The following is a 17437-nucleotide window of genomic DNA, read 5'->3' as shown; positions in this document are numbered from 1 at the left end:
CTGACATTTACAGTACTTATGACAGATATAAAATAAACTGACCTCAATATAAATATAATTGTATGTTTTTTCTGCTAGCTGTATGAAGACTGCAAAGAGGGACAAGACAGGAGTAGTGCTAAAGAATGTGCATTCTGACCACACAACAATCACAGAGAAGACGGACAAAACCACAGCAAGTATTCTGTAAAACCATGGTCGCAAAAGACATTCCCAGTACCATTCTGGAAGATAAAAGAAAAAAAATAATTAGGAAAACTATAAAGGAATAACAAGGTATTTACATTGTTTCAAAATATCTACCAACAAGATAATTACAAAGAAAAAAATAGCAAATTTTTCCAGTGAAAGAACCAGGCAGATACCACCCTAACCAAAGGATCACCAGCAATGGGAAATACTGGTATCATGTATCTCCTTCTATGACATGCTGAGAACACGACATTCCTGCTGTGGTATTCCTGCCAAAAATGCAGAACTTGGGAAACACCAAACTCATATTCAGGGGCATTCAACAAAAAACTGGCCTATACCCTCCAAAATCATCTACGTTATAAAACCAAAGACTGAGAAATTGTTTAAGATTAGAGAAGACTAAGGAGACATGACAACTGAATGTAATGCATAATCTAGGATTTTTTACAAAGTATATTATTGAGATAATTAGTGAAATCTGAAGCTCTGTAAATAAGAATATGGTATGAACATTAATTTCCTGATTTTGATAGTTATACTTGGCTATGTAAGAAAATACCTTTAAATTTGGAAAATACAAACACCTAGGGGCAAAGAGGCAAAATGTTAACATTTTGTCAAATTCATTTCCTTTATCTTTATCTATATTTTTCCTTACTTTTCAGACTTCAAATGAATATGGTAAAATGTTAATATTTGGAGAGCATGAGTGAAGGGTATATAGGAATACTTTGTACTATACTAGTTTTGTTTGGTTTAAATTTAGGGGAATAAAAGCTTTTTTTTAAAAAAAGAAAGCTCAATAAATGGAAAAACCTGTATTTTTACTTCATTCATTGAAGAAGCAAGCTCCTGGCTCACTGTAATTCTTTTCAATCCTACTCTCAGCATAATTACAATATCCACTAAGTGATCCATCCTCCTTTCAATACCCTGATCTCTTACTTCTTTGATCTCCTTTCCTCTAATGATCTTGTCTTCCACCCTACCTCAATCACTCATTGCCATAGTCATGCCTAAATCTTTTATTACCAATATCCCCAGCTCTTCCATATGATCTCAGTACAGCATCCTTGTCTCCAAACAATACCTTCATCTAGTAGCAGTATTTCAGCTCCAGTGATTAACCCTACTTTGATTGACAATCAATTTATCCTACCACATTTTTATTTTATTGTTGCTTAACACTGTGATGTCCTTATTTACTTCCTTACGAGGCTCAGATTCCACAATCTTTAACAACAGTCATCCTGTGGTATCCTGCTTCCTTTGCTTCCTCTTGCTTCACTGTACTTGCTTAGTTACACCCTGGTTAGATCAAACTCCCTAGCCACTCTGAGCCTGCACCCATGTAGCTGCACATGGCAGGAGGAAGACACACATGACTTTGCTAACTGGTCTCACTTTGAATTCTTAATCACTACCTTCACGTGGGCCCTCAGTACCATCTAGCTAGCCTACTATAATTCCCCTGTCTTCTTCCATGCCTACTCTCCCAGGCATTATTTTGCACCTTCTTTTCCATCCTCAAATATCTAAAATAAATATCTAAAATCTCCTCCCCTATACCTAGTCTCAGCATTTCACTGAGAAAATAGAAGGAAACAGAAGAGAACTTCCCCAAGTTTCTACCACCTACTTAGTTATGTCTGTGCTCCATCTCCTAATGCAAAGCCATCTTTTCGTTGTTCACTATTTCCTATCTCACCTCTACTACACATGAATATTGTCCTAGAAATTCTCTACTATCTCACCAAATTTTCTCTATTATATCATTCCCAAATTGCATGCCATAATGCCTCATGACCATGCCTCCAATCCCCTGTCAGCTACAGCTATGACCCCTTTTTTCTGTTCCCTTTTATAAGGAAAACATTTTGAGAGTTTTCTGTACTTACTGTCTCTGATTGCCCTTTCTTTTAAACTCCAATCTAGCTTTCTTTTTACCCTCTCCCCACCACATGTCTCTAAAATCCAATGGTTAGGTCTTAGTATTTATAATACTTATCTATGTGCAACTTTTAAAAAAATTTTTAAAGATGTGGGGTACAATTCAGGTTAGGTATACAAACGTTAATTATGCAGGTACTCTTGTTGATGAGGTATGCCCCACCCTCCCCTGGCAGTTTCCCTCAACTGCCAATCCCACCACCCCCCACACAGCATTTTCCGCTACTGCCAATCCTTTCCTTATAGTATTATGATAGTTGTTCAAGGTCCACTTAAGAGTGAGAACATATGGTACTCTGTTCTTTGTTTCTGTGATAGATCACTGAGTATGATAGACTCTAAATTCATCCAAGTTGCTGCAATCTATGTGCAGCAACTTTACATAGATTGAAAATATACTTTACATACACCCTTCTCCTCAAAACAATTCACTGTCCTGGTTTTCCTCCTATCTCACTGGCCACTCCTTTTCTAGTTGTTTCTGCTATTTCCTCCTCATTAGCCTAAACTCTAAATTCTGGAGTTCCTCAGGCTTAGTCCTATATGTTATATCATAAATAAATAAAATAATTTTAGGAAAAGTTTATCAGATACTTAATATTATCCTCAGACTTTCTCTCTTCTCTAACTCAATCAGTTCTTTACTTATTTTATCCTGATCCATGGCTTACTATACGTTGATAGTGCCCTAATTTATATGTGCAGTCCAGATTTCTGCCCTAAATTTCAATTTCTTTAACTAACTAGCTATTCAGCAACTTAATTTATACCTTTATGTGGTCACTATCTGTTTTTCTCACTCCACAAAAGCAAGAAGTCTTTTTAATTGATACATACTAAGTACCCAACAATATATAGTACTTATGTGCTCAAATATTTGTTGAATGAATGAAAACAGATACTGCATCACTTCTTCATTTAATTAGAAAGGATTTTTAAAAGAACTTTTATGAGATATTGTTATGGCAATACAACCTTCATATTTAAGATAAAACATGCAAATGAGAATCAAGTGAATATAACTGCTTGAGTAAATAAGGTAAATAGAAGTTTTAATACTGTGACACTTTGGTATTCACAATAAATTTCTTCATATTAAATCTGATAACATTTGAAAGGCATGCCATAAATAATCACAAAGGAGAAAAAATAATGACTACAGAATATAAGTTTTGTAATTAGACTAATAAATGCAAATAGTCAAAGAGGACTTCTTAGGGGAATATTTTAGTAGTATGTCAAGACTGAAGAAAAGATCCAAGCTTGTGTTGTAAAATTACTTAAGATTATAATTATCTTAGGTATATAACAACACTTTGGTCAATGACAGACCACATAAGGACTGGTCCTGTATGATTATAATATTTTTTAGCCAGGCTCGGTGGCTGAGCCTGTAATCCCGCGCCTTGGGAGGCTGAGGTGAGTGGATTGCCTGAGCCCGCGGGTTCGAGACCCACCTGGGCAACTTGGCGAGACCTCATCTCTACAATAAATCAAAAAAATTAGTCGTGCATGGTAGCACACACCTGTAGTTCCAGCTACTTGGAAGGTTGAGGCGGAAGGATCTCCGGAGTCCAGCAGGTCAAGGCTGCGGTGGCCGGGAGCGGCCACTGCACTCCATTCTGGGCGACAGAGTGAGACTCCAACTCAAAAAAAAAATTTTTTTTTACTTTAGCTTTTCTATTTTTAGATACACAAATACTTAGCATTGTGTTACAACTGCCTATAGTATTCAGTGAAGTAACTTGCTGTACAGGTTTGTAGCCTAAGCAATAAGCCATACTATATAGCATAGATGTGTGTAAGTACTCTTTGATGTTTGCACAATTATGAAATTGCCTGACAATACATTTCTCAGAACAAATCCCAGTCATTATGCATGATTGTATATATTATGTATCATATAAAATATGTTTAATGTATTACATATGTTTTTGCACAAATTTTTTTTTTTTTTGAGTTGGAGTCTCACTCTGTTGCCCAGACTGGAGTGTAGTGGCCGCTCCCGGCCACTGCAGCCTCGACCTGCTGGGCTCTGGCGATCCTTCCGCCTCAGCCTTCCAAGTAGCTGGAACTACAGGCGCACATTACCACGGCTGGCTAATTTTTTGATTTATTGTAGAGATGAGGTCTCACCTGCCCAGGCGGGTCTCGAACTCGCGGGCTCAGGCAATCCACTCACCTCAGCCTCCCAAAGGCGCGGGATTACAGGCTGAGCCACCGACCCCGGCTCAAAATTTTGATTATTTGTGAAGCAACAGTGGAAACTGATGAAGTATATGTTATATCATAAATAAATAAAATAATTATTTTAGGAAAAGTTTATCAGATACTTAATATTATCACATGGTATAAATCAAATAATAGAAATAATAATCAAATCTACAATGGTGAAAATATATACTTTTTTCCTGCAGAAAAATTTTCATCATGAAACTTTGAAATTTATATCAAATTACATACCAAATGTAGGATTATAAAAGTATTGGATAAATCGATTTTCTGGCTCTGGCGACTGAAAGGTATGAACAAACTGATGAGTAGCACTAGTTTCATTTTTTGCTACATCTTCTAGGTAAAATGCTTGTTCTAAAAGAATTTGCCATTGTACTTGAGTTCGACGGTGCCTCTGAACTGAATAAATCACCTAAAAAAAGAGAATAGGGGTAGGCTTGGCAGTGTTCTGATCCAACAGTGGTTCAGCTCCCCACTAGGGAGCATGTTTTCGTTGTCACAACAAGGAAGTGCTAGTGGCATTTACTGAATCAGGCCAAGGATATTAATGTTTTAAAATGTTATAACAATTTTATATAATGTAACAGTTATGCTCAGTGAATAACTCTCTCTCTCTCCAAATGCCAAAAGTATTCCTGTTGAGAAACATGAAGTTAAAACATTTCAAAAATAATGTTAAGGACAAGACCAAAAGAAATTTTAGATACATGTTCACTAAAAATTTTTTTGCGAGCAATGATTATAAACTTAACTAAAATAATTAGTAAGTAAAATAGCTATAATTTAATAAAGTTACCTGTTTATGCAGTTTTACCAGACTTTTTTCACTTGGGTAGGTATTACGCTTTTCATCAAAATCTTCATAGTCATCCATGTTTCTACCCATTTTTTCCTGGTATTCTATAGGGCACTAAAAGGAACAAGCAGATTTTGTAAAAAGATAAAAAAATATTTTTATTAAAAATCTTTTATTCTTGGGAATTTCTAATTTTCTCAAAAATTTTTTTCTCTTTATTGGCATCTCTAGTTAAACTTTTATTAGCTGGGGTTTTCTTTAAAATTTTTAAAATATATATTGAGTTTCTTCTTATCTTTATTAATATCAACCTTTATTCGCAGATATAAATCTGATATTAATCTATATATCAGATATAATTCAGATGTTAATCTGTATTCTCAGATATGCTCAGATATAGATATGGATAGAGGTAGGAGACAACAACAGAAGCAACTAGTATTTGAAAGGGTAAATCTAAGTAGGCCCTAATGAAACTGTCAATTATTTTGCTAGCCAAATAATGAAAAATAAGTATGACAAAACCAAGATGTTGAATTTTTTGTTTTGTTTTGTTTTGTTTTGAGTCAGGGTCTCACTCTGTTGCCCAGGCTGGAGTACAGTGGCACACTCATGGCTCTCTGAAGCCTCAACCTTCTGGGCTCAGGCTATCCTCCCACTTCAGCCTCCCGAGTATCTGGGACTACAGGTGCATGCCACTACAGCCAGCTTACTTTTTTGAATTTTTATAGACACAAGATCTCACTATGTTGCCAAGGCTAATCTTGAACTCTTAGGTTCAAGTAATCCTCTTACTTCAGCTCCCAAAGTGCTGGAATTACGGGGTGAGCCACTGAGCCCAGCCAAGATATTTAATTTTTGAAAGGCATAGTACAGAGAAACAAATGCATGATTTGGAGTCATCTGCCATACTATTACTAGCCTGTCTGAATAAGTCTCAAAAAGTGGCAGAGGTCCTGGTTTTATTTATTTTTTTTTTTAGGAGATATGGCTTTAGTGACTATACACACCAGCATTTTAAAAGTTTACCTCCATCACTGTGTCAGGGAAATCATTATATATTAGTCAACATCACCTCCATCACCATAATTCAATGGAAAATACTGCCAATAATTAATGTTAAGCTTGTACTAACAAAATAGAAAGCCCTATGTACAAATGGCTACTTATTTTTGGTTAATATTTCCATAAAAAAGAGTTTAGAAGACTGCAACCATAGGCTATTTTCATACTTTTCTGATGCTTTTGTTATATAAATTTATACTTCAAAAGAAAGCACATAAGATAATTTATTTACCTTTTTAAGTATTGTATCAACACATTTTCTCAATGGATGGTTATACTTGATGCTTTCGTTCACTTTACGAACCTCCTATAAAAACAGTAAGATAAATAAAAATATTTCCATTTCTAGAGGTCACATATTCCAAATGAGAATGCAGTAGGTACTATATATATTCTCACAAGTTCAATTTCCACCCAAATTACTTTGCGTTACATCAATAAAAGCTCTTAAGAACAGAAGAAAAACTACAAGGTCATTGAATACCTGTATCTATAACCTCAAGTTTTTTCTTACTTTCTAGATTCATTCCCTCATTATTTGGTACACAAAGATGAATAAGCATTATAAAACAAGTTCACAGAGAATCAGACAAATTTTGTGTTCCTAAAAGGAGGGCTTTATTCTTCTCATCAAGAATAATTATCTCATTATCTAAAATAAGTGAAGAAACCAGCAGAAGTAGAAAAGGCTACAAATGTTATAAAGTGCCAGCTCCTTTCCAATAGAAGAGTGGTCATAGTTGTCATGATTGATTGATTCCATACTTGTTTATTAAGAGCACACTATATGCTAGCACTATACCAGGTGTAAGGCCACCATAATCTATACTGGAGGATAGGGAGAGAAGACATGGAATAGTCAGCCTAGGACTAAAATTTCAACCTGGCGATGAAATAATTAAATGAACAATTAATTAGTATAAAAAGGTTAGAAGAAATAATCTTTAGAACTAGTAGTTCCTAAGAAGTCACAACATTCTATAATATTCATGAAATTTTTTAAAAGTTGAAACCATTGTTCTAGGCAGATTAAACAGTATGTTCACAGCCTGGGAAACATGAGAGAACTGACCAGGATATTAAAAAGAACATTCCGACCATAGAGAAAGACTTAAAGGGATACAAAGCTGGAAGCAGAGAAACCAACTGGCACATAGGTAACTGAAAAAATATTTATAATTGATATAATAAAGATAATATGTGAAGAGTTCTTACAAATCAACAGAAAAATGAGAATACTAAAGAGATACAATTGCCAATTGATTTCTAAAAAGATATTCAAGCTCACTAAAAACAGTTACAATTTTTAAAAATGAAAAATTTTTTTGAAAAGTCAGTATCAGCCGAACTCGGTGGCTCAGCCTATAATCCCGCGCCTTTGGGAGGCTAAGGTGAGTGGATTGCCTGAACCTGCGGGTTCGAGACCCGCCTGGGCAGCAAGACCTCATTTCTACAATAAATCAAAAAATCAGCCGGGTGTGGTAGCGCATGCCTGTAATTCAGGCTACTTGGAAGGCTGAGGCGGAAGGATTGCCGGAGCCCAGCAGGTCGAGGCTGTGGTGGCCGGGAGCGGCCACTGAACTCCAGTCTGGGCGACAGAGTGAGACTCCAACTCAAAAAAAAAAAAAAGAAAAATCAGTATCGCATAATAAGGTAAGATTGTAGCAGAAAAGGTCCTCCTATACATAGTAAAGAGAGATATAGAATATTTGAGAGTAATTTCTCAAAATCTATCAAAATTTAAAATATGCACACTCTATGAATAATCTGTACACTCCTGTCAAGGAATTTAGCTTAATGAGGAAAAGAGATATAAATCAAACAGAAATGGTGTGGAAACTACTACTAAAGTATGTGATGCTTTGAGAAGGTATAATCTAGAGTGGGAGACTTTCTGATTAACAGATTATTTAACATGAGATGAAACAAAATGTGTAGGAGTCAATCAACCAAAAAGAGGGTCAGAATATTCCAGACAGATAGCACATAAAAGGCTTCAAAGCCAAAGTGAGCAAGGTGGTTTAAGGAACTGAAAGAAGTTCGGTGTCACTACAGGGTTCTGGAGATGGAGGGCAAAAGGCCAGTCCATGTAGCACTGCATTAGGCTGAAAAGCAAGATCACAGTGCTCCTATATGGCCTTAACAGCTTATTTTGAGGTCATTGTGTGAGGCCTACACATGATAGTGACAAGATTAGACTTGAGTTTTTAAAAGGTCACCTTGGGAAGCATCATTACATCACTATTTTCCATTACTATGCCGCCTTAAAATTTGTTGACTTAGCACAAATTTATCCTACTTTGACTATGAACTATATCATATATTACTTATGAGATATTATATTTCTTTTAAAATTATTTAGCCATATTAAACAAAACACTGAAATAGTTCATTGTTAACATTTGCTACACATGTTATAAGTTTAAGCTTTCTTCAAAAGTCCAATTTTATTACTTTATTTTAGAGACAGGGTTTTGTTCTGTTACCTAGGCTGAAATGCAGTGGTGTCATCATAGCTCATTGCAGCTTGACCTCCTGGGCTAAATGATCCTCCCACCTCAGACTCCCAAGTAGCTGAGACTACAGGTGCATGCTACCACATCCAGTTTTTTTTTTTCTTTTAATTTATAGAGATGATGTCTAGAGTCTCATTATGTTGCCCAAGCCGATCCTGAATTCCCAGTCTTAAGGGGTCCTCATACCTTGGCCTTCCAAAGCAGTGGGATTACCATGCCTGGTCAGAAATCTTTGTAATTTTAACAAAATGCAGAAAACATTTTAAATATCAGTTTGTTTTCTTCATACAAAACAACATCAACAGGCCAGTTAGCTCAATTGGTTAGAATGTGTTGCTGAAAATAACAAAACTTCAAGCTCTGTCATTATGGTGCCTAATCAATCTTTTTTATGCAGGTCAGACAACATCCATGAAGGCAGGTTAATAAGCAGTTTCTAATGGAAATAAGTAGCTGTTTCTCCTTTCAAAAATCCCTATCTAGAAAAATGACAAAAGGGAAAAGTGACAATTTATGCCGTCTAGCAAATATATTTTGAATGGTTTTACATGGCTTGTAAGTCTAGTAATCCTTCAAAGAAAAGCACTAGACACACAAAGGCATATATTCATTTCAGAAAGAAACATAATCATAAAAATACCAAACTGGTTTTCATAAAACTGCATTTGGAGGATTATATGAATAGCTGAAAAAATAATTACCACGAAAAAGTAATTGAACTTTGTGATGTTAAACGACATAGTCAGAACCAATGTATTTTAAGTTTTCTCACAAACTAAATTATTCATATTCTTGTTCCATGGTTTCTTTCTACAGTACATTCTGTGCACCTCCATCACACTGATCATCCTAAACTACATACAGGATCAGGTCTGCCTCCTGCTTGCAAAGTGCCAATGTTTCCTCACTGTTTTCAAATACAGTTTGGACTTTTCAGTATGGCATTCAACACCTTGCTATAATTTTTATCTTTCCAATATAATTCTTATGCTCAAATTAATTTGGTTTTAAATTTTTCTGACATGTGACCAGAATGCTAACAGCTATCAAAATTCTACTCATCCTTCAACGCTTAGGTCTTATTTCATCTACTCTGATCCCTACTAGAAGTGAAACCTCTCCATAACTAGTGCATTTGGTTCTACCATTCACATCACATTTACCACATATGTAAGAGACTGCTTTTGTCCAAATTTGTACAATTTTCTACACTAGATAGTTAGTATCCTAATGGCCAATTCTGCATAGCATTTATCATGACAGAAGGATAGTAAGTATTTGTTAAACGAAGAATAAATCTTCTCCTGTAGCTTATACATTTTTGCATATTCCTAAAAGCAGAAAGAATCTCAAAATACCTTGAGAAATAAACATGGTCAAAAAAATCCATACTGAGAAACCATGCACTGTTTTTGGTGAGGGTAGGGTCAGAGTTCTCCTGCTATCTATGTGAACCTACTGCTATCTCCAAGGCACCCATTAAGAAAAGAGTGGCCTCTTATCTAATTTTTAACAAATCTCCCATACCTTAAGCCTGTAAATACTATACTAAAATAGACATATCACCAATGTCAGTCCTTAGTTTTCTACTTCTTATCCTAAGTAGAGGACTCCTATTTAACAAGAGCAATAACAGCAAACTCACTCTATTTTATTCAGACATTGAAACTTCCTCCTAGAAAAATCCAGAACCCAATTAATAGCTGGGTTTATATTTGTTGCAGGAATGTTGAAAAAACTGATGAAATTTAAATTCCTCAAACCTGAAAAAATTGAATTTAATATCAACTTTTGGAGCAAATACTATCAAATTTAAATTATCTTCTTTTATCAAATATAAGTGTCTTATCAAAGTATAATTTTCAGATATTTTAATTTTAAAAAATTCCAACTTTAAAACGTATCAAATATTGTAAAAATTACCATACATAAATTATCTATCTTCCTTTAAAAGATATAATAACATTCATCACAGGACTGAGGAAATGTAATAGAATACTATTTAAAGATTTACTCCTACATTTTGAATCAATGTTTCCTGCCACAGTTCTTAAATTCTGTAGAAAATAAATACTGAAAAGCCAACATAAAATTTTCTAATTACAGAATATATTCATTTGTTCAAATATTTGTTCACTTAAAAAATAGTTGATAAGTGTCTGGGGGTCTAGAGGACTAGGAAAAATATTCTGGGTTGATTTGTGTCCCCCTTAAAAATCATATGTTGAAGCCCTAACTTCCAGTACTTCAACATAGGATCTTATATGGAATAGGGTTGTTGCAAATGTAATTAGTTAAGATGAGGTTACACTAGAGTGGGACGAGCCCTGATTTGGTTCAGATTATTGTCCCGTCCACATCTCATGGTGAAATGTGATCCCCAATGATAGAGATGGGGCCTAGTGGGAAGTAATTGGATAATGGGGTGGATTCCTCATGAATTGCTTGATGCCCTTCACAGTAATGAATAAGTTCTCTATTAGTTCACGTGAAAACTGTTTAAAAGATCCTGGCACCACCTCTTCTTCTCTCTTGCTTCTGCTCTTACCATGTGACATGCCTGCTCTCTCAACACCTTCCTGAAGCCTCACCAGAAGCCCAGCAGATATTGGTGCATACAGAACCACATGCCAAAATAAGCCGCTTTCCTTTATAAATTACCCAGTGCCAGGTATTTCTTTATAGCAATGCAAGACAAACTAATACAGGCCCTACTCCAAAACGACTGGCGTCCTTATAAAAAGAGAAAATTTGGATACAGATAGACACACAGGGAGAATACTGCATGAAGATGAAGGCAGAGATCTACAAACCAAAGAATGCCAAAGATTGCCAGCAAACAACCAAAAGATAGGAGAGAGGTATGGGACAGATTTTCCCTACAGCCTTTAGAAAGAACCAACCCTGCCAACGCCTTGGTCTTGGACTTTTAGCCTCCAGAACTGTGAGTCAACAAACTTCTATGTTTAATCCATGTGGTCTGTGACAGTTTTGTTATGACAGTCTTAAGAAGTTAATACAGAAGACTTCTCTGAAGAATTCTCACTTATGTTAAGATCTAAAAATGAAGAATTAGCTGAAGAGAATGGCAAAAAGAGCATCCTAAGAGTTTGAAAACAGCATGCTCAAAGACAGAAAAGAGAGGCAATGAATGCAACGATTAAGAATAAAGGTCATCAAACCAGATCAAAACCAGCCCACCACCTGCTCTGATATTGGAACAAATCAAATTTATTATTCATTTATTTATTTCCCGGCTATGACTGCTTTCATGCTACAGTGACAGAGTAGTTGCAACAGAAACAAGATGGCACACAAAGTCTAAAATATTAACTATGTGATTCTTTACAAAAATGTTTATCAGTCCTTGTTAAAGCATAAATTAAAGTTAGACTGCCTGGCTCTATCACCTACTAGCCATGGGGACATGGGAAAGTTGCCTAATTTTTCTGTGCCTCATTTTCTTCATTTGCAAAGTGGGATAAATAAAACCTCTAATAAAGTTGTGAGAATGAAATATAGTAATATATGTATAGTACTTAAAAAGTCTTAAGCAAGCAGTAAGTCTATGTAATTATTTGCTATAATCTTTACCATTACTAAGTTTGAGGAACCAAAGTTGACTATTAAACAAATATTAAGTCTAACTATTTGTTATTTCATCATTAGCAAATTTGAAATCATAATTGACCAATGTGCAGAAGACAGAGGCTTGGGATAAGGCTAAACATGGGCCAAATTATTTTTCTGTAGGCCATGTTAAAGCATTCTGGTGTTTACTCCAACATGAATGAAAAGCCTTCAACAGGAGGTTTTAATTTGGGGAGTATCATCATCAGAGTGGCATATTTTCCCATGGAGAGCAAAAATGTAAGGTGACTACAAGCCTATCACTTGAAACTCATAACAAAATTATTACTTAACATAGAAAAATTGTATAACATTTTGTATATTTTTATGTATATTATTGAAAATTATACTTTCAACAAGTTTGTGAAGTTGGTTCAAGTTATCTGCATTTTACAAGTGGAAGTGCCTTATCAAGATTATAGATAGAAAACAAAACTTACTGATACAAACTCCCATTCAAATTATTCTCTAAAGAGGTTTCCAGGCTTGGTGGGATGGCCCTGAGTTAAACTTTCAGGAAAAAGCTCCCTCTGGTCACTCTTTTCAAGTCTACTATATTAGAGTAACCATATAATTTATCATTTAATATAGGAGACTTTTGAGAATCAAAAGGGGTACTATTAAAAGTTGCCCTAACACGACACACATAGTCCTGCACTATTGGTTATATTTTTCATAAATCTTTGCCAACTAGAAGATGGATATGATACTTCATGAAGCTGAGCTACTAAAAAGTCAACCTGGATGAGACATCCTGAATGAATGCACACCACCAAATCTGCAGTCTGAATCCCATCAATGTGCTAACAACAGCAACAAAAAACTAAAAGTAACTAAAAGGAAATGCCCACATCACATGACTATTGCTTGTAAGATTTAAACTCGCTTACTTCCATGACATCCTCTAAATTCTCTTCTGCATCTGCTTTCTCTGTCATCAGTTTGGCAGCCTTAAAATACGTTTTCATAAGTAGGTAACCCCTTTTTGCTCCATTCCAGTATGACCGAGGAATTTCTACCAAGCCATACCCCAACAACAATACAAGAAGAAATAGACCCCATGTATTTGCAGCAGCTATCCCAATTGTCTGAAGCTGGTTCCTAAGAAAGAGAAACACATGCAGATAGCTGTAATACATTTTCCTATAAGAATGGAAAACATAAAAGAGAAAAAAAAAAAGAATGGAAAATAAAACTAGTATTAAATGATTTTTCAGAAAACAACTATTCTAAATGATGACTAATATTTTATATGAAAACACTAAACCTTCAAATCCTCAGCTACTCTTTTAGTAACAACAGAAAATCTGCATATTTTAATAGAAAGGTAGAATGTAACAGCAGAAATAGACTTTAACACAAGAAACACTGTTTCGATTACAGTTAAAATTAGAATCTGGAATAATTCATGGCAAACACATGTATATATTTTCCCAAAGAAAACATTCTTCATTAGGTGTTTTCCTATTCAACATTAAACAAAAGAAGCCTGAAAAATTTTTTAACTAACTTGTGTGGAAGCTAACCTACATAAACCTCAGGAATGCACCAGTGAGGCCTATCACTGCTGCTCTATTCCTAAATTTTCAGACCTACATCTTCACAAGACAAGTACGAAATCTATTTTGTACTTGTGATCTGTAATATACAGACCTACATCTGTATATTACAGATCACAAGTACAAAATAGATTTTAATTTATTAAAATACCTAAATCTAGGATAACATTAAAATGAACTATACCTCCAAACTATAATCAGAACAACAACAACAACAAAAATTCACAAGTTTCAGTGAAAAAATGGAACCAGTTATTTTATCATACATAAAATTTGAAATTCTATCAAAAAAATCATAAGGATTATTACTTTTAATATATAACTACTAGAAAAAGCATTAAACCTTTGTCTAAAAATCTATATTTAAAGATATCATTGCATATTTCTTAGTAATATGGATTACTCAGATATTCTTTTTGGGAAATCTATAAAATGATATGTTTCTCAATAATATGCCTGTTTACTTGCATTATGAGGTAAACATGAATTTTTTTAAAATGCAAACATATTTTAAGAAGCAATATTAAGAAGACTACTTTTCTTACCATTCTAAATGCAAATGTGGATTTACAGCTACATAAATTAAAAATGCTCCAAAAATCAGCAAATAGGTGCCATAATAGATTGCATTCTCAATCAGTGCAGTTTTGATTTTTCCAGTGATAGAAAACCCTCCTGATCTTGCATATGACTGCATAAAAGGTAAGAGAATCCTAGATGAATGAAAAAAAATCTATGATTAAAAAACAATTGATATGTCTGTATAACCTCAAAATTCCAGATATACATGAATTACAATTTTATTCTCCTCACTAATAAATATGATTATGGATAATTATTAATATTGAATAAACTATAATAGAGTGTTTTGTAATATTAAATTTTAGGGAAAGCAAAAGCTCTAAGGCAGGAGAGAGTAAGATACATTACTGGGAACAAGGGAGGTCACAATGACCCAGCAGACAGTGCAACAGTGTGAGTGACTAAAAAGGCCTTTAAAGTCTTTATGAAAAAAATCTAGACTGCATTCAAAGAATAAGAAACATTTTCAATCAAAATTTAGTTTGATAAGTCTTCAGCATGGAGAATAAATTGAAAGGGAACAAAAATGGATCTAGCTAAAAGGGGTAAGGGTGGTGGTGGTAGTAAAAAGCAGGAAGGAATAGACTGGTTGTCAACATACTGACTTTGAAGTAGTACCTAGGAGATATCCAAGAGGAGCTGTACAGGAAGTAGTTGGTTACCTAGCTTCAGAGATCAGGAGAGAGGACTAGAAATATAGATAGATTCTGGAGTCATCACTGTATCAATGGTACTGAAATAACAACAGTAGATGAGGCCTGGAAGCATGAGTATGTAGAACGTGAAGGAAAAAACTGAAAAAGAACTTTGAGAAACATCAAATTTTGTGAAAAGGTAGAGAAACAAGAGAAGGAGCCAGCAGAAGAGACTGAGAGAACAGTAGAGGGGCAAGGAAGAAATCCAAGGAATGTGTAGATTAGAAACTAGAAGAAAGTATTTGCAAGTGGAGAAAGAAAACAATAGGATGAAATGCTGCCAGGAGGTGAAGTAAATTAAGGAATAGTATGTATGAGTGGAAGAGTGGAAGTAAAAAACAGAGTACTACAGGTTGAGGAATCAGTAAACAATGACCAAATAGAGAATCAAATATAGAAAAATCATTTAAGAAGTTTGGCTGGATAGGATAAACCATGGGGTATATATAAAATAGAGTGTTTTACCGAGATGAGAAAACAGAATTCTGATATATACAACACAGTATACATGAACCTCTCAAACACGTGAGCAACGAGAGATATGAAAAAGTTTATAGAGTATAACTTCATGCTTATAATGTTCACAAACAGGCAAAAACTAATCTGTGGTGATGAAGTCAGATTCATGATTACTATTCATGGAGTTGAAGAAGATTAGAGGACAGAGTATAAGGAAGACCTCTGAGGGCATTTATGTTCCCTATTGTCATCTGAGTGTCGTTGTACAAATGTATTCATTCTGGCCAAAGTCAAACTAAAAATCTGTGTACTTCTTGGTAAAAATTTATACTTCAATTTTTAAAAAAATCTCTAAGAAAATTTAGTTGTGATGAGATCAATGAGGCAGAGGCCGGAAATGGATTTGAGCTGAAAAACTTTGTTTCTTTTTTTTTTTAAAGGATAATGCTGAGAAATTAAGTCTAAGCAGGAGAAGTTAAAAAAAAAAGGATGAAAAAACTGTGTATGCTTTGAAATCAGAAGCTGTAAGTATGCAGTGAGAGCTGAAGGGGATGGATTCATATTTCAGGAAGAGGGATTAGTTTTAACAAGAGTGATTCTTCTATCCTTGGAGGGGAAGGAAAAATAGATGTGTAGATAGGTAGATTTGCTCATGAGAAACTGGAAGAGCTACCATCTGATGACTTCTGTTTTCACTGTTGGCTACAAAGTTAAGTCATCTGCTAAGAGTAAAAATTTTTTGTTTTGTCTTTTGTTTTTAAAGAGTAGGAAAGAGTCATAAAGGGGACAGCAGAAGTTTGAAGTGACTGGAAATATTTGTTGTAGAGAATGGAGAGGAAGCAAACCAAAGAAATAAAGAAGGAAAGTCTGGCAATGTTGAGGGCCTAGTTGAGTTTAATAAATATGAAGTCACAGGAGCACTACTCTATTCTGCTGTGTGATTTTTCTCTTGCAACATTTACTATCGCTAGCCTTAGAGTTTAACTGTTAGAAGAATATCTAAGAGATGCTCAGTACACAGTGGGTAAGTATGAGTCTGGAGCAAAGCAGAAAGACAAAGCTATAATGGGTAGAAAGAAAAATTTCGAATTAATTATTGGTCAAGGAAACCATGGCAAAAATTACAGCCATGCAGGGAGTTAAACAAGATGACCAAAGATGGGATTCCAGGAAAACCAACATTTATAAAATGGGCCACAGAAATGAAGATCATAAAGGAAATTCAGAAGGTTGGGCTAAGCAGATAGAAGGAAAACCAGAGTTAAGATAATGATGACCTTAGAAAGAGCAGTTTCATGTAATAATGGGGCTGGAAGAAGACTGGAATGAAGGTTGAGAGAGAAGGCAGTAACTGGAGGAAAACAGTGACAAGGAAAACTTTTTGTTTCAGTTTTCTATTTTTGTTTATTTTTTCTATTTTTTTTAAAGATGAGACAAATTTGAGGTGGCAGAAAGGGAGAGGATACATAGTTAAGATAAAAATAGGTGACATATAAGTAAATTCCAAAATATGAAGATTCACTAAAAAAAAAATCACATTTATTTTTTACTTTAGCAAAATGTTTAAGATTATCCCTCACTGCTACTTACCATGTTAAAAATTGTGATGTCCAATATACTACCCTCCAGAAAATTGGCATAATTCCATCGGGAATATAACTCCATGGCTTGAAACACGGATGTTGTCTATTAAATTAAAGTTTAAAGTCAGTTCATCATAAAAATAATGACTTGAATTATATAATTTGCATGTGG

The 17437-nt window shown here is 34.7% G+C and overlaps 1 protein-coding gene across 1 annotated transcript in view; it reads right to left on the bottom strand.

The window, feature by feature from the left end:
- Positions 1-17437, bottom strand: part of LMBRD2 (LMBR1 domain containing 2) — a 48998-nt gene that overhangs the window by 20902 nt on the left and 10659 nt on the right. The window contains exons 4-10 of the mRNA XM_021708852.1: positions 17273-17368; positions 14492-14659; positions 13278-13488; positions 6474-6548; positions 5177-5290; positions 4609-4792; positions 43-224 (exon numbers count right to left, since the gene is read on the bottom strand). Coding sequence (XP_021564527.1) covers positions 43-224; positions 4609-4792; positions 5177-5290; positions 6474-6548; positions 13278-13488; positions 14492-14659; positions 17273-17368 — 1030 coding nt within the window. The remainder of the gene's footprint in view (positions 1-42; positions 225-4608; positions 4793-5176; positions 5291-6473; positions 6549-13277; positions 13489-14491; positions 14660-17272; positions 17369-17437) is intronic.

Source organism: Carlito syrichta, unplaced genomic scaffold (genome assembly GCF_000164805.1).
Source record: "Carlito syrichta isolate Samal-C Ts95f unplaced genomic scaffold, Tarsius_syrichta-2.0.1 Scaffold152793, whole genome shotgun sequence".
Taxonomy (NCBI): domain Eukaryota; kingdom Metazoa; phylum Chordata; class Mammalia; order Primates; family Tarsiidae; genus Carlito; species Carlito syrichta.
Note: the sequence above shows the minus strand (reverse complement) of the source record. Positions and strands in the feature narration are given on the sequence as shown.